This window comes from Bombina bombina, chromosome 4 (genome assembly GCF_027579735.1).
Source record: "Bombina bombina isolate aBomBom1 chromosome 4, aBomBom1.pri, whole genome shotgun sequence".
In the NCBI taxonomy this organism is placed as follows: Eukaryota; Metazoa; Chordata; class Amphibia; order Anura; family Bombinatoridae; genus Bombina; species Bombina bombina.
Genome location: NC_069502.1, coordinates 832,732,193 through 832,750,871, shown reverse-complemented (window position 1 = coordinate 832,750,871; position 18,679 = coordinate 832,732,193). Strand labels below are relative to the sequence as shown.

Below are 18,679 nucleotides of genomic sequence, written 5' to 3'. Positions count from 1 at the left end.
CCACATACCCCTACTCTGACCTAAACCCCCCTTAAATAAACCTAACACTACCCCAATGAAGATCTCCCTAGCTTGAGTCATCTTCACCCAACCGGGCCGAAGTCTTCTTTCGATGGGGCAGAAGAGGACATCCAGACCGGCAGAAGTCTTCATCCTATCTGGGCAGAAGAGGACATCCAGACCGGCAGACATCTTCATCCAAGCGGCATCTTCTATCTTCATCCATCCGACGAGGAGCGGCTCCATCTTCAAGACCTCCGGCACGGAACATCCTCCTTCCCCGACGACTACCCGACGAATGAAGGTTCCTTTAAGTGATGTCATCCAAGATGGCGTCCCTCGAATTCCGATTGGCTGATAGGATTCTATCAGCCAATCGGAATTAAGGTAGGAAAAATCTGATTGGCTGATTGAATCAGCCAATCAGATTCAAGTTCAATCCGATTGGCTGATCCAATCAGCCAATCAGATTGAGCTCGCATTCTATTGGCTGATCGGAACAGCCAATAGAATGCAAGCTCAATCAGATTTTTCCTACCTTAATTCCGATTGGCTGATAGAATCCTATCAGCCAATCGGAATTCAAGGGACGCCATCTTGGATGACGTCACTTAAAGGAACCTTCATTCGTCGATCCAATCAGCCAATAGAATGCGATTGACCTCGCATTCTATTGGCTTTTGTAATCAGCCAATCGGATTGAACTTCAATCCGATTGGCTGATTACATCAGCCAATCAGATTTTTCCTACCTTAATTCCGATTGGCTGATAGAATCCTATCAGCCAATCTGAATTCGAGGGACGCCATCTTGGATGACGTCATTTAAAGGAGCCGTCATTCAGTGTTAGGACTTCGATTGAAGAGGATGGCTCCGCGTCGGCTGGATAGAAGATGGCTCCGCTCCGGAAGGATGAAGATAGAAGATGCCGCATGGATGAAGATTTCTACCATCTGGAGAACCTCTTCTGCCCCGATCTGATGAAGACTTCTGCCGTATGGAGGACCACTTGTGCCTGGCAGGGTGAAGACGGCTCAAGGTAGGGTGATCTTCAAGGGTTTAGTGTTAGTTTTTTTTAAGGGGGGTTTGGGTGGGTTTTAGAGTAGGGTTGGGTGTGTGGGTGGTGGGTTTTAATGTTGGGGGGGTATTGTATTTTTTTTTCAGGTAAAAGAGCTGATTACTTTGGGGCAATCCCCCGCAAAAAGCCCTTTTAAGGGATGGTAAAAGAGCTGATTACTTTGGGGCAATGCCCCGCAAAAAAAGCGCTTTTAAGGGCTATTTGTTATTTAGTATAGGGTAGGGAATTTTATTATTTTGGGGGGCTTTTTTATTTTATTAGGGGGCTTAGATTAGGTGTAATTAGTTTAAACTTCTTGTAATTTTTTTTAATTTTCTGTAATTTAGAGTTTTGGTTTTTTGTACTTTAGTTATTTTTAGTTAATTTTATTTAATGTTAGGTAATTGTAGTGAATTAATTTAATTTATTTAATGATAGTGTAGTGTTAGGTGTTATTGTAACTAGGATTTATTTTACAGGTAAATTTGTATTTATTGTAGCTAGGTAGTTATTAAATAGTTAATAACTATTTAATAGCTATTGTACCTAGTTAAAATAAAATACAAAGTTTCCTGTAAAATAAAAATAAACCCTAAAATAGCTACAATGTAACTAATAGTTATATTGTAGCTATCTTAGGGTTTATTTTACAGGTAAGTATTTAGTTTTAAATAGGATTAATTTATTTAATTATAGGAATATTTATTTAGATTAATTTAAATAATATTTAAGTTAGGGGGGGTGTTAGGGTTAGGGTTATACTTAGGTTTAGGAGTTAATTCATTTAATATAGTGGCGGTGGTGTAGGGGGGGTAGATTAGGGGTTAATCAATGTACTGTAGGTGGCAGCGGTGTAGGGGGGGCAGGATAGTGGTTAATAAATGTAATGTAGGTGGCGGAGGGCTCCGGGTGCGGCGGTTTAGGTGTTAAACAATTAATTTATTTGCAGCGGGGTCCGGGATCGGCAGGATAGGGGTTAATAACTTTATGTAGGTGGCGGTGGTATAGGGGGCGGGCGGCGGCAGATTAGGGGTTAATAGGTATAATGTAGGTGGCGGTGGGGTCCGGGAGCGGCGGTTTAGGGGTTCATATATTTATTATAGTGGCGGCGGGGTCCGGGAGCGGTGGTTTAGGGGTTAATACATTTATTATAGCTGCGGCGGGGTCCGTGAGTGGCGGTTTAGGGGTTAATAAGTTTATTTAGGCATGGGGGGCTCTGGGAGCGGCGGTTTAGGGGGTAAAACAGTATAGTATAGTGTGGGTGCTTAGTGACAGGCTAGCAAGAAAGCTGCGAATAAGCCGATGAGCAGCGAGATCGATGACTGTTAGTTAACAACAGTCCGCTGCTCATCGCACCGTACTTGGTGCGCGGTTTTTTGACAGCTTTCTTGATAACTTTGGTGAATGTATTCAGGTCCGCGGCGGCGATGTTAGGCAAGCTTAGGCCAGCATATTGGGCCGACGAATGCAGGTAAGTAGACAGCTTGATAACTAGAGGCCGATGAGTCTTTTGATTCTTATCTACTGTCAAATTCTATATTTCTAGAAAAGAATGCTGCTAGAAATAATTTGTTTGTTGTTCAGTTATTCAGTATTTTACAATAATTCTAGAAAATCATATTATAAGAAACAATTTAGCTGACAGAGATTGCTCAATATTCTAATAATATAAACCTAGATTACAAGTTTTGTGTTATAGAGGGTGCAAAATGAACGCAACAAAAGTTGCATTATTTCACTCTCCATAGCGCTGCCATTGCAAGTTTTTAAAAAGCTGCCTTGTGCGTGCAATGTGGTTGCGATGAGCTCCATACCGCACAAAATCCAAGGGCTGAGAATACGTGCTTGTTGGGCATAGCCACCATATATGTAACAATGTACCTATCTCTCCACATTCTCTCCAGCATTGGCCTGAGGAGTTAGGGAATATTGCTTTAATCCTATTAGGAGTTAGATACCATCTCATCAAAAATTTGTAATTTGTTTCTTGTATACTAGATGATATTGAGGCTTTAATATGATGTTGAAAAATTATATTCCATTCTTTCCTTGTGGGGGGTATTATAAGTTCTCGCGACCATGCCTTAGTATAAGATGGTAACTCTAAAGTTGTGGATGTCATTATTGTTTTATATATATGTGATAATATACCTTTGTAAATAGTGTGTAAACCAAAGCGCCACCAATAGAGGCCAGGTCTGAATGATTGGCAAATGTAATAACCTTATTACAAATAGACATGTGCGATTCGTTTCGGATCGATTCGGAAATTCGGAAAATTCGGAGATTCGGATCGATTCGAATTTCCGAATTAAAATACTGCTGAATCTACTGAATAAATCCGAATTGAATCGAATACATCCGAATCGATTCGAATACATCCGAATCGATTCGGATGTATTCGGTGGATTCGGATGGCCGTGTATTACACTAGTATTGTACAGTATATTAGGTTTTATCACTCTGCTATGGGTTAAACCTAATATACAGTACATAATACTAGTGTAATACACAGCACATCCCACCTAACACTTATCGAAATTCCGAATTTCCGAATCGATTCGAACCGAATCAAATCGAATCGATTCGAACCGAATCAAATCGAATCGAACCGAACCGAATCGAACCGATTTTTTTCCGAATTCCGAAAGAATCCGAATGAATCCGAAACAAATTCATTTGAATTTTTCCGAATTCAAATAGATCCGAACCGAAATTCAAATCGATCCGAATCGATCCGAACCGAAACAAATTTTTCGAAGCTGCACAAGTCTAATTACAAATATAAAAATAAATTTAAATTTATAACCTTGTACAGAGTTATAAAAACAATACGGCTTTTATTATTACACATCTAACAAACATGGATCCATGTGAGGTATTAAAAACAAATAGCAATTAGAATACAAAGAATAGTAAATTTGCGTGTAGACTGGCAAATTCTTGGGCAATTGCCCTACCTGATACAATACAAATACTAAACATATAATCATAAAATTATAAAATTCCAGTGCTGTTATCTGGTTATAGTGAATAAAAACAGTGGGATGAAATAAAAACAATAGATCTCGATATTGATATTCAGCTCTCTGCAGCGATCGCATAATGGATATCTAGTTAGTCAATCCACTCTGGAGAGACCGCTCTGATAAAGTGGCTGTAGCTAGACTTAACACACACTACTAAAAGTACTTTGCAAGACTTTAGTTATGAGTTTTATGTTAAAGCGCTGTAACGTTACACTCATAACTACTGATTTTTTTTAGCGGTACAGATTTTGTAGTTATGAGCTGTAACGCTCACTTTTTGGCCGGTAATACCAGCGCTGTGGAAGTCCCATAGGAAAAGGACTTTTTAAAAGCAGCGGCAGTTACGTTGTGTTACGGCCAGAAAGGTGTGCGGTACAGGTGTAGCTACAGAACCTGTAATACCAGCGGGCGTAAAAAAGCATTGTTATGAGCCATAGCGATGCTTTTTTACTCGTAACACACAACTCGTAATCTAGCCGATGATTATCCAAAATAAAAACAATTACACCTAACCTAATAGCCCTATAAAAATAATAAAGCCCCCCCAAAATAAAAAAAAACCTAGCCTACAATAAACTACCAATAGCCCTTAAAAGGGCCTGTTGTAGGACATTGCCCTAAAGAAATCAGCTCTTTTCCCTGAAAAAAAAATACAAAGACCCCCCAACAGTAAAACCCACCACCCAACCAACCCCGCAAAATAAAAAACCTAACTCTAACAAAAACCTACGCTAGCCATTGCCCTGAAAAGGGCATTTGAATGGGCATTTCCCTTAAAAGGGCATTCAGCTCTTTTTATTGCCCTGAAAAGGGCATTTAGCTCTTTTAAGAATGCCGAAACCCTAATCTAAAAAAAAAAACACCCAAAAAAACTAAAAAAAACAACCTAACATTAACCCCCCGACGATCCACTTACAGTTTCTCAAGTCCGGATATCCAGGCGGCAAAGTCTCCATCCAGTCCGCATCTTCTATCTTCATCCAGACGGCATCTTCTATCTTCATCCCAGCGGCGCAGTGCGGGTCCATCCTTCAAGACATCCGGCGTGGAGTATCCTCTTCATACGGTGGCTGATTTGAAAAGCCAATAGAATATCAGTAGCTCTCATCCTATTGGCTGATTTGAATTTAAAAAATCAAATCAGCCAATAGGTATGCAAGGGATGCCATTTTGAAAAGGCTCCCTTGCATTGAAGTTTCAGTGTACGACAGCGACTGTATGAAGAGGATGCCCCGCACCGGATGTCTTGAAGGATGGACCTGCTCCACACCGCCTGGATGAAGATAGAAGACGCCGTCTGGAAAGATGAAGACCTTACTGCCTGGATGAAGACTTCGCCATCTGGATGTCCGGACTTCAGAAACTGTAAGTGGATCATCGGGGGTTAGTGTTAGGTTTATTTTAACTTCTTTGGGGGGGTTAGATTAGGATTTGGGCATTCTTAAAAGAGCTAAATGCCCTTTTCAGGGCAATGAAAAAAGAGCTGAATGCCCTTTTAAGGACAATGCCCTTTTCAGGGCAATGGGTAGCTTAGGTTTTTGTTAAAGTTAGGTCTTTTATTTTGGGGCGTTGGTTGGGTGGTGGGTTTTACTGTTGGGGGGGTCTTTTTTTCAGGGAAAAGAGCTGATTTCTTTAGGGCAATGCCCTACAAAAGGCCCTTTTAAGGGCTATTGATAGTTTATTGTAGGCTAGGTTTTTTTTTTATTTTGGGGGGGCTTTTTTATTTTGATAGGGCTATTAGATTAGGTGTAATTGTTTTTATTTTGGATAATTTAGTTTGTTATTTTTCGTAATTTAGTGTTATTTTTTGTAATTTAGTATTTTTTATTTTTTGTAATTTTAGATTATTTTTTTTAGTAGTGTTAGGTGTTTTTAATGTGTAATTTAGTTTTATTTAATTTGTAGTTATTTAATTTTAGTATAATAGTAATGTTAGTTTAATATAGTGGCCTCTAGTTATCAACGTGTCTACTTACCTGCCATCGCCGGCCCCAATACGCCCGCCTAAGATCGCCTACCATCGCCGCCGCGGACCTGAATAATCTCGCCAAAGTTATCAATAAAGCTGTCAAAAAGCTGCGCACCAAGTACGGGGCGACGAGCAGCGGACTGTGATAGTTATCACTCATCCGATCTCACTGCTCTTCGGCTTTTTGACAGCTTTATTGACAAGCTGTCACTAAGCACCCACACTAAACTACACTGTTCTACCCCCTATACCAGCGCCCCCAGAGCCCCCCGCAACTAAATAAAGTTATTAACCCCTAAACTTCCGCTCCCGGACACCGCCGCAACTATAATAAATGTATTAACCCCTAAACCGTCGCTCCCAGACCCCGCCGCCACCTACATTATACCTATTAACCCCTATCCTGCCCCCCCTATACCGCCGCCACCTATAATAAATTTATTAACCCCTATCCTGCCGATCCCGGACCCTGCCACAACTAAATAAATTGTTTAACCCCTACACCGCCGCTCCCGGACACCGTCGCCACCTATATTAAACTTATTAACCCCTAATCTGCCCCCCCTACACTGCCGCGACTATAATAAAATTATTAACCCCTAAACCTAAGTCTAACCCTAACCCTAACACCCCCCTAACTTAAATATTAATTAAATACATCTAAATATTATAACTCTTATTAACTAAATTAATCCTATTAAAAACTAAATACTTACCTTTAAAATAAACCCTAATATAGCTACAATATAAATAATAATTATATTGTAGCTATTTTAGGATTTATTTTTATTTTACAGGCAACTTTCAATTTATTTTAACTAGGTACAATAGCTATTAAATAGTTATTAACTATTTATTAGCTACCTAGTTAAAATAAAGTCATATTTACCTGTAAAATAAAAACTAACCTAAGTTACAATTACACCTAACACTACACTATACTTAAATAAATTATTCCTATTTAAAACTAAATACTTACCTGTAAAATAAACCCTAAGATAGCTACAATGTAATTAATAATTACATTGTAGCTATTTTAGGATTTATATTTATTTTACAGGTAACTTTGTATTTATTTTAGCTAGTTAGAATAGTTATTAAATAGTTATTAACTATTTAATAACTACCTAGCTGGAAGAAATACAAAATTACCTGTAAAATAAATCCTAACCTAAGTTACAATTAAACCTAACACTACACTATCATTAAATTAATTAAATAAATTACCTACAAATAACTACAATTAAATACAATTAAATAAACTAACTAAAGTACAAAAAAAAAAAAAATAAGTTACAAAAAATAAAAAAAATAAGTTACAAACATTTAAAAAATATTACAACAATTCTAAGCTACTTACATAAAGCCCCCTAATAAAATAACAAAGCCCCCCAAAATAAAAAAAATGCCCTACCCTATTCTACGTTAAAAAGTTACCAGCTCTATTACCTTACCAGCCCTTAAAAGGGCCTTTTGCTGGGCATGCCCCAAAGAAAACAGCTCTTTTGCCTGTAAAATAAAAATACAACCCCCCCAACATTAAAACCCACCACCCACATACCCCTACTCTAACCCAAACCCTCCTTAAATAAACCTAACACTACCCCCTGAAGATCATCCTACCTTTAACCTTCTTCAGCCAGCCGACCACCGATGGAACAGAAGAGGACATCCGCAGTGGCCGAAGTCATCATCCAAGGGGCGCTGAAGAAGTCTTCCATCCGATTGAAGTCATCATCCAGGCGGCGTCTTCAATCTTCATCCATCCGGAGCGGAGCAGAGCCATCTTCAGATGAGCCGACGCGGAGCCATCCTCTTCTACAGACGGACTAACGATGAATGACGGTTCCTTTAAGTGACGTCATCCAAGATGGTGTCCCTCGAATTCCGATTGGCTGATAGCATTCTATCAGCCAATCGGAATTAAGGTAGGAAAAATCTGATTGGCTGATTTAATCAGCCAATCAGATTGAGCTTGCATTCTATTGGCTGTTCTGATCAGCCAATAGAATGCGAGCTCAATCTGATTGGCTGATTGGATCAGCCAATCGGATTGAACTTCAATCTGATTGGCTGATTAAATCAGCCAATCAGATTTTTCCTACCTTAATTCCGATTGGCTGATAGAATCCTATCAACCAATCGGAATTCGAGGGACGCCATCTTGGATGACGTCACTTAAAAGAACCATCATTCGTCGTTAGTCCATCGGTAGAAGAGGATGGCTCCGTGTCGGATCGTCTGAAGATGTCTCCGCTCCGGATGGATGAAGATTGAAGACGCCGCCTGGATGATGACTTCAATCGGATGGAAGACTTCTTCAGCGCCCCTTGGATGATGACTTCAATCAGATGGAAGACTTCTTCAGCGCCCCTTGGATGAAGAGTTCGGCCTCTGCGAATGTCCTCTTCTGTTCCATCGGTGGTCGGCTGGCTGAAGACGGCTAAAGGTAGGATGATCTTCAGGGGGGTAGTGTTAGGTTTATTTAAGGGGGGTTTGGGTTTCGAGTAGGGGTGTGTGGGTGGTGGGTTTTAATGTTGGGGGGGTTGTATTTTTATTTTACAGGCAAAAGAGCTGTTTTCTTTGGGGCATGCCCCGCAAAAGGCCCTTTTAAGGGCTGGTAAGGTAATAGAGCTGGTAACTTTTTAATGTAGAATAGGGTAGGGCATTTTTTTATTTTGGGGGGCTTTGTTATTTTATTAGGGGGCTTAGATTAGGTGTAAGTAGCTTAAAATTGTTGTAATATTTTTTAAATGTTTGTAACTTAGTTTTTTTTATTTTTTGTAACTTAGTTTTTTTTTATTATAGTACTTTAGTTAGTTTATTTAATTGTATTTAATAGTAGTTATTTGTAGGTAATTTATTTAATTAATTTAATGATAGTGTAGTGTTAGGTTTAATTGTAACTTAGGTTAGGACTATTTTACAGGTAATTTTGTATTTCTTTTAGCTAGGTAGTTATTAAATAATTAATAAGTATTTAATAACTATTCTAACTAGCTAAAATAAATACAAAGTTACCTGTAAAATAAATATAAATCCTAAAATAGCTACAATGTCATTATTAATTACATTGTAGCTATCTTAGGGTTTATTTTACAGGTAAGTATTTAGTTTTAAATAGGAATAATTTATTTAAGTATAGTGTAGTGATAGGTGTAATTGTAACTTAGGTTAGTTTTTATTTTACAGGTAAATTTGTCTTTATTTTAACTAGGTAGCTATTAAATAGTTAATAACTATTTAATAGTTATTGTACCTAGTTAAAATAAATTGAAAGTTGCCTGTAAAATAAAAATAAATCCTAAAATAGCTACAATATAATTATTATTTATATTGTAGCTATATTAGGGTTTATTTTAAAGGTAAGTATTTAGTTTTTAATAGGATTAATTTAGTTAATAAGAGTTATAATATTTACATGTATTTAATTAATATTTAAGTTAGGGGGGTGTTAGGGTTAGGGTTAGACATAGGTTTAGGGGTTAATCAGTTTATTAGAGTGGCGGCGGTGTAGGGGGGGTAGGATAGGGGTTAATAAATGTATTATAGGTGGCGGCGGTGTAGGGGGGGCAGGATAGGGGTTAATAGGTATTATGTAGGTGGCGACGGGGTCCGGGAGTGGCGGTTTACCGGTTAACATATTTATTAGAGTGGCGGTGGGTTCCGGGAGTGGCGGTTTAGGGGTTAATCAGTTTATTAGAGTGGCGGTGGGCTCCGGTAGCGGTGGTTTAGGGGGTAATACATTTATTTAGTTGCGGCGGTGTAGGGGGGCAGATTAGGGGTGTTTAGACTCGGGGTACATGTTAGGGTGTTAGGTGTAGACAGCTCCCATAGGAATCAATGGGATGTCGGGCAGCAGTGAACATGAACTTTCGCTATGGTCAGACTCCCATTGATTCCTATGGGATCCGCCACCTCCAGGGCGGCGGTTTGAAAACCAGGTACGCTGGGCCGGAAAAGTGCCGAGCGTACCTGCTAGTTTTTTGATAACTAGCAAAAGTAGTCAGATTGTGCCGAACTTGTGTGCGGAACATCTGGAGTGACGTAAGAATCGATCTGTGTCGGACTGAGTCCGGCGGATCGAAGCTTACGTTACTAAATTCTACTTTTGCCGGTGTATAGGGCTTGATAACTAAGGCGAATCAGCCTCGCCACAAATACGCTGCGGAATTCCAGCGTATTTGAGGTTGACGGCTTGATAACTAGAGGCCAGTGTTTAAACATATTTTTTTTTATTTCACAGATAAGTTTTAATTTATTTTAAGATAGGGATATTGTTATTTGAATATAAAGTTAGGGTGTTGTAAGGTTTATGGGTTAAAAGTTTAATTTAGTTTTTTGTGATGTGAGGGACTGGCCGTTTAGCGGTTAATAGGTTTATTTAGTGGCAGTGATGAGGGAGGCCAGAGGTTTAGGGGTTAATAACTTTATTTAGTGGTGGCGATGTAGGGGAGTGGCGGAATAGGGGTTAATATCTTTATTATAGTGTGGGTGATGTTGGGGTGCGGGGGAATAGGGGTTAATAACTTTATTATAGTGGTGCAATGGGGAGTGGCGGAATAGGGGTTAATAAATTTTATTAGCGGTGGCGATGTCGGGAGCAGCAGATTAGGGGTTAGTAAGTTTAATTTAGTGTTTGCGATGCGGGAGGGTGGCGGAATAGGGGTTAATAGGTAGTTTATGGGTGTTAGTGTACTTTCTAACACTTTAGTTGTGAGTTTTGTGTAACAGTTTTGTTGCGCAAAACTCATAACTACTGCTCTCAGATTGTGGAATGGATTGTGTCGGTATAGGCTGGAACGCAAGCTTTCTAGTCTCACTGCACAACTTGTAATGGCAGCGTTATGGAAATCACAAGCAAAAACGTCATTATTTTGAGTGCGGGACTGACGTTGCGTTACAGGCTAAAATGCTTGCGATACAGCTATACCCATAAGACTCATAATGGCTGTGTTCCGGTTTTTACGCTGAAATTGACATTTTTTCAGCCTTAAAACCGGAATGCAAAACTCGTAATCTAGGTGAATGACAATAAAAACTATTTGATTTAAACTAATCTTTTCATTTTGTGCATTTCAGTTGTGTGGGGATCCTATTTTGATCATGCAATTGAATGGAACAAACACATTGATGATGAAGGAATTCTTATAGTCACATTTGAGGAGATGAAGCAGGTGTGTTTAGAAATTAGGTAGTTTGATGCTAATGGTAGTGATACATTTTATTTATATATATATATCTCATCATATACTCTTAATCATGCTTTAAATGTAATGTTTAAATGGTTACTTGATTATTTAGCTTTTAAATATATTTAAATATAAATCTACACAACTGAAAGACCACTTTGTTCTGATACTCCAAAGAATTGTTCCATCCATTGCTAAAAGAATGATAATACATCTACTGAATGTATATTGCTTAAAACATATGGAATCTGAATGTAAAGCCATAGTTACATTTGTATTAATCAGATATATCAATATAAGTTCCTCTAAATTATTTAAAAAATAGGAAATGCTAACATAATCTGATATCACCTGGTATCTGAAATTACTGGTAACATCACATGACATATTTAAATATATAACTACACCTCAAAAAAATAGAGGTGTAGAATTTTGAAGCTACCAGATTTCTGAACATTTTACTGACAAATCTTTTGTGAAAATACATATTTTTCCTCTATACATGTACTAATTTCTTTGAATTTATAATAATATAACTAAAATATTTTTAATAACATTCATGTTCAAAACACAAAATAATGGCACTGCTAAAACTAACCAAATTCATTATATATATATATATATATACATATATATATACAGTATATATTAGCGATGTGCATTTGTTTCATTATGAATGCACATTCGTAACAAAAAATGGATATTTGTTCTCGTAAACGAAAACTAATATTGCAATGAATGCACCAGCAAAATTGAAAGAAAACAAAAAAATGTTGTCAGCATTTATTTGTTTACTTTTAAGGGGTTAATACTAACCATAGTGTGACGGATTACCAGCTACCCCGACTGGGTAGCTCCACCGACCAATCCCCCAAAATCTGGAACCCCCCGCTATGTACCAGAGAAGAAGTGATAGTAGCGATTCCCACCCAAATAACCAGACATACTAGCATTCAGGTGAAACAAGAACATTTTATTGGAACAAACACACAACTTTTATACAGAAACTCATCTTGATAAGATACTGGACAATCCCACAATTTTCCCTGCCATTCCCGCTCCTTCAGACAGGCTTGTGCCTCCATAGTCCAACATGTTTCATTGTGTCCTAGCGGCCCCAGGATGGGGATTCTGGGGTGATTCCAGGGGAGCGGCAGCACACCCAAGGTGTCGTTGGAAGGCTCTCGGCCCCCAGCTTCTACAGTTCAAAAAGCAACATAATCCATGGCTGGGTGCCGCAGCTACGTCCGACCAAACATACACCATGAGTGAGCATACAATTGGGGTCCAGGACTCCCCTCAGGCAATCACCCCATCTCTGGCCCAACCCATGGGCTAGCCACCCCAAAAGAGCAGAGCTCTAGGACCAATAGCCGCTGGTGACCATGGTTTAAAGGTGCCGGGGATTGGAGCTGAGGCAGCTGACCAGAAGTTCCATAGCCTGGTCAGCCGAAGGACAGTCCACGGAGAAGGCTCCAGACATCCCCGGTTCCTTGTGGAGCACACCTCCGGAAATTAGCCCACATCGTGCCCTCGCCCAGGAGTGACAACCACCAAATGAGCGCAGCTCTAGGGTAAGGGACTTCCGAGGCGGTAGTTCCAGGGGGTGGAAATGTGGGTCTGTGCGGCCGGCCGGTAGTTCCAGGGGGCCGGACGACCACAGAGACAGTAGGCAGTTCAATGTCCAGCTCTTTGAAGCAGAGTTTAGAACACACAGGGAGTTGACAGAAGCTCCTAGGATTCACTGTTGCTCTGAGGAGCCCAAAACTGCTGAGAAACAACAGGGGTGAGGTAGTAGGGGGGTAGGGATTTAACCCTTGCAGCCCGGGGCCCGTGACACATAGGTCAAGATTACAAGTCGCTTGGTAAATCAGTTTTTCACTAAAACACTGCGCGCGTTAAGGTTTTTGCACATTTTTGGATGCGCAGGTATTACAAGTTGAAAAATAATTTATTTTGAGCGTGTTAACCCGAATATCGTGCATAAACTTACTTGCGTTTTTGCGTCCAAGTATTCCCCCATAAAGATAGAGAAAAAAAGTGGAGAAAAAACACACGAGAGCGCAAAAACTCCATCGCATTTTTGCATTCCCCATAGAAGTCAAAGGAGAGAAAAAAAGTGTTGAAAAACAAACACCCATCGCGCATACCACTTTGCATTTGCACATTAACAAATGTGAAATTTTTACAGTATATACATAGTTAAAACCTTTATTAAATGTGAATATTGCATAAATATGTTTTATCATGTTTTTATCTACTTAATTGCAAAGGGATGCACTTATCTATACACTAGTTGATAAGCCTGCCCAGAGGGCAGTCTATTTGTTAAAAATGCAACCCCCAAAGCTACAAAAAATAAAAAAGTAAAAATACAGAAAAAAATAAACAAAGCTATCCAAAATAATAAAATTAAACCTAAACTAATATCCCTATAAAAATAAAAAAAAAACCTAATTATTATTATCATTTATTTGTATAGCGTCTCCAAATTCCGTAGCACTGGGTACAATGATAGGGGTATACAATGACAAAGGTTTGTGATAAAATACAAAACATAATAAAACTAAACAAATCTATTACAGGAGAAAGAGGGCCCTTCTCCGGAGAGCACAGTCTACATGTTTAGGGTGCAGAGACATAAGGTTAGGGTCACTTGTTACATCGTTTGTAGTTGCAGCAGTGAGTCAGGCAGTTCATGTATTAGTTTGGTTCGGATGAGGGATGGAGGAGAGATGGTAAGCCTCTCTAAATAGGTGGGTTTTCAAGGAGCGTCTGAAGCTACACAAGGTTGGAGACAGTCTTATGGAGCGGGGTAGAGAGTTCCAGAGGGCAGGAGCAGCACGTTCGGAGTCTTGGAGGCGGGAGTGGGACGTAGAGATAACAGGTGTGGAGAGACGTAGGTCAGAGGTTGATCAAAGAGGATGGGATGGGGAATATTTCACGATGAGAGAGGAAATATAGTTTGGAGTGAAACTGTTTAGTGCTTTGTAAGTTAGGATTAATACTTTAAATTGTATTCTGGGGAGCCAGTGTAGAGAATGGCAAAGCAGAACAGCTGATGTATATCGGCAACTTAGGTGGATGAGTCTAGCAGAAGTATTCATAATAGATTGGAGGGAGGAGAGGCTGTGTTTTGGAAGGCCATTTAGGAGAAGATTGCAATAATCAATGCATGATAAAATGAGGGAATGAATAAGTATTTTTGTAGTTTTTTGAGTAAGGAAGGGACGAATTCTGGAAATGTTGCATAGGTGTGAATGGCAGGATTTGGTAAGTGCTTGTATATGTAGGTTGAATGTGAGCTCTGAGTCTAGTGTGACCCCAAGACAGCGGACCTGGGGTGAGGTGTTGAGAATATAGTCTCCAAACATCAGAGAAATGTCTCGAAGAGGGGGGGAATAAGAAGCAGCTCAGTTTTGGACAGATTGAGTTGGAGGTAGTGTGAAGACATTAAAGAGTAAATTTCAGAGAGGCCGTTGGAAATCTGGTTGAGTAAAGAGGGAGAGATATCAGGAGAGGAATAATAGATTTGGCTATCATAAGCATATAAGTGGTACTGGAATCCAAAGGAGGCTATAAGTTTTCCAAGGGAGGATGTATAGAGAGAGAAAAGCAAGGGGCCCAAGACAGAGCTTTGCGGTACTCCAACTGAGAGAGGCATAGGTTTGCAAGATATGTTGTTAAAGGAAACTGAAAACAAGTGGTTTGAAAGATATGAGGCAAACCAGGAGAGGGCTGTGTCTCGGATGCCAAATGAATGTAGTATTTTTAGGAGGAGAGGATGGTCGACTGTGTCAAAAGCAGCGGACAGGTCAAGAAAAATTAGTAAGGAGTAGTGGTCTTTTGCTTTAGCTGATAACAAGTAATTTGTTACTTTAGCAAGAGCAGTTTCTGATGAGTGTTTAGGGCAGAATCCAGATTGTAGTGGATCAAGAAAGGAGTTAACTGTGAGAAATTGAGTTAGCCGATTATAGGCCAATTGTTCCAATAATTTTGAAGCAAAGGGAAGTAAGGATACCGGGCGATAGTTAGAAGGCGTGGAGGGGTCAAGCGAGTTTTTTTTTAGGATTGGTATGATTGACGCATGCTTGAGTGTATCAGGAAATATGCCAGCGGTGAGAGATTGGTTAAAGAGGTGAGATAGGGTAGGGGTTAGTGAAGCAGAGAGAGAGGGAATAAGTCGTGAAGGAATAGGGTCAAGTGGGCAGGTTGTGAGATGAGCCAAGGATAGGAGTACAGATACTTCTTCCTCTGTTACAGGAGGGAAGTATCATATATTTTTGTTAATAGAAGGGGTGGGTAGGATTGCTGGGTTTGAGGGGTGTGAGGTGCAGATCTCTTTTCTAATGGCATCAATTTTATTTTTGAAGTAATCAGCAATAATCTGAGCAGTGAGGTTGGTAGTGGGCGGGGGTGCAGGCAGACGTAGAAGGGAGTTAAAGGTTAAGAACAGCTTTCTGGGGTTGGATGCATGAAATGACACAAGGAAAGAAAAATAGACTCAAGGATGAATTTATAATGCTGGAAATCAGCACAGGTGCATGATTTCCTCCACTGCCGTTCAGCAGCCTGTGAACATCTCTGAAGATATCTGCTCTGTTTGGTGTACCACGGTTGCAGTCGACTGATTGATGTATGAGGAACAGTGGAGGGTGCAGCTTTGTCAAGTGTTGATTTTAGTGCCGAATTATACTGTAAAGCAACGTGGTTGGGGCAAGAGAGGGATGAAATGTCAGAGAGAAGAGGATTCAGTTGAGTGGAAAAGTCTGTGAGATCCAGGTAAGAGAGAAAGTTAGTAGATGGTGGTCAGAGAGAGGAAAGGGGAAGTTAAGGAAGTTGGAAATGGCACAGAGATTAGTGAAGACCAGATCTATGGAGTTGCCTTCACAGTGGGATGGAGATGTTGTCCACTGGGACTGGCCAAAAGAGGTGGTAAGGGATAGAAATTTAGAGGCAGCAGGCATGTTAGGATTATTAACGAGTATGTTGAAGTCCCCTAAGATGAGAGAAGGGACATTACAAGAGAGAAAATGTGGAAGCCAGTCTTTAAAGTGGTCCAGAAATTGTGATGCTGGGCCAGGGGGCCGAAAGATAACTGCAACACGAAGAGCTAGAGGGGAGAAGAGGTGGATAGCATGAACTTAAAAAGATGAAAAGGAAACAGAGGGGGGTGAAGGAATGCAGTGAAAGGTACTATGTGGAGATAGAATTCCTACTCCCCCTCCTTGCTTGTCTCCTGGCCTGGGAGTGTGACTGAATTGCAGGTCGCCATAGGATAGAGAGGCTACAGCAGTTGTGCTCGAGGAGGAAAGCCAAGTTTCAGTGAGGGCTAACAGGTTATGTGAACGTGAAATAAATAGGTTGTGAATAGATGTAAGCTTATTGCATACAGAGCATGCATTCCAAAGGGCACAAGAGAATTGGGGTTCACTAACAGAAGTGCAGTTAATGAGGTTTAGAGGGTTATGTGGGCAAGGTGTATGAGGTGTCATATGAGGTAGTGAGCTGAGGGAAGCAGAGGGTGGATCTGGGTTAGGTGAGACATCCCCAGCTGCAAGAAGAAGAAAGATGGTGAGCAAAAGGAGATGAGAATGGGTCATATGTGAGTGTTTAAGTTTAGGATCAGTGAAGCTTGGCTGGCTGAGGGATGTGAGATAGGATCAGAGTTTGTGTGTGTTGTAGAGGGGGGGAAGGTAGAAGAGAAGGAGAAATATGAATTGTCTGAGTGCGGTCTTTATTTTTTTTGTAATGCTCCGGTTGCCTTCGCTGCATCCCAGTGGATTCAGAAAATGGCAGGGTGGTGGTGCCTGGTGCTGCCAACATTCCTTTGAGGATGTGTTCGCAACTGCCTACAGCGATGGACGTGTTACAAACGCGATTATAGTATAGATTTATATATGGTTTAATAAGGTACCTTTTTAAAGAAATTTTCTTCATCTAAAGACCCGGTGAGTGCCTTTCATTTTGGACTGTTTATATATATATATATATATATATATATATATATATATATATATATATATATATATATGAATATATATATATGTTGCGGGGAAAGTCAGAAATTGGGTAATCCTAGGATTACCCAAGCAGCTCTGGGTAAAGCCCAAAGTAACATCATAAATCTACTCTCAAACATATTCACATCTTCTATATATTTGATTTAAAAAAAAAAATATTCGATTTAAAAAACATTGCTGCTTTTTAGCACATTTCAGTAACAAATACATTTATAAAACTGAAAATATATACAATGCACTGTAATTCCCACATATCTATTTTTGCCTCCGCCTGGGGGGTTCAAGGTGGGCGAAGCCCCCCTTGGAAACCTCGTTCCCCAAAGTTCACTTGGGGTGGTTGCCAGAGAATCAGTGGTGCGCCTTCCTTGAACCCCCAGCAAAAAAAACATAGGGGCATATTTATCAAGCTCCGTACGGAGCTTGATGCCCCGTGTTTCCGGCGAGCCTTCTAAAGACTGCTGCTCCATAACCTCGACAGCAATCAACCTGATCAAATACAATTGGGTTGATTGACACCCCCTACTAGCAGCCACTCAGAAACAGCTTCTTTTCGCCCAGTTGTGCTTTCACAGAGGAGAACTTTCTGGAAGTATATCAGTGATCCTGCCTATATAGGTCAAACCATCCCTGAAACAACAGGCATTTCTCCTCTGAATCAAGAACATGGAAACCCCAGACAATTGTTTCGCAATTCTTTGAGCATTGTCATTGAGGTGAAGCCATATCCATTTAGGCACATTGGGCAGGTAGTCCACATCTAGATTCCCCTATGACGCTTAGGGAGACCCCCAAGTGTCATATTTTACATATTAACAACAAGTAGAAGCGCTCAACCAGAAATGCACAATAGCTTGTTCTCTGGCAAATTGACACCCAGGAACAGCTTCTTGTTGCCAAATTGAACTTTCCTGAAGTATATCACTCTGATTCCGCCTATACAGGTCAGTACAGCCCTTAAAATACCAGGCAGTCCTACTAAGAACAAGCGAGGAACATGGCAACCCCAGACTATTGTTTTGACCTTCTTTGGGCCTTGTCAGTGAAGTGCAGCCATATCCCTTCTAGGCACATTGGATAGGTAGTCCACATCTGGTTTACCCCATGACACTTAGGCCCGGATATTCAAATCATCGACAGACTGACGTGAAACTGCATTTTTGGCCTTATTGGCTTCGCAGTCCATTGGATTTTTTTAGAATAGGGTTTTTTAGTTTTTTCTTGGACAAAAGGGCTGAATCACTTTAGGACATTGCCCTACCAAATGCCCTTATCAGGGCAATTTTTAGAGTAGTTTTTTTAGATATGCTTTTTTTGTGGGAGTACTTTAATTGTAGAATATGATTATATCTTTTTTAATTTATTTTTAAAAAGAGTTAAGTCACTTTAGGGCAATGCCCTACAAAAAGCCT

General features: G+C 40.0%; 1 protein-coding gene across 1 annotated transcript in view; it reads left to right on the top strand.

Moving 5' to 3' along the window:
- LOC128657942 (sulfotransferase 6B1-like) overlaps positions 1-18,679 on the top strand; it is a 193,155-nt gene that overhangs the window by 71,156 nt on the left and 103,320 nt on the right. Inside the window, exon 5 of the mRNA XM_053712367.1 lies at positions 11,138-11,232. Within this exon, the coding sequence (XP_053568342.1) occupies positions 11,138-11,232 (95 nt within the window). The remainder of the gene's footprint in view (positions 1-11,137; positions 11,233-18,679) is intronic.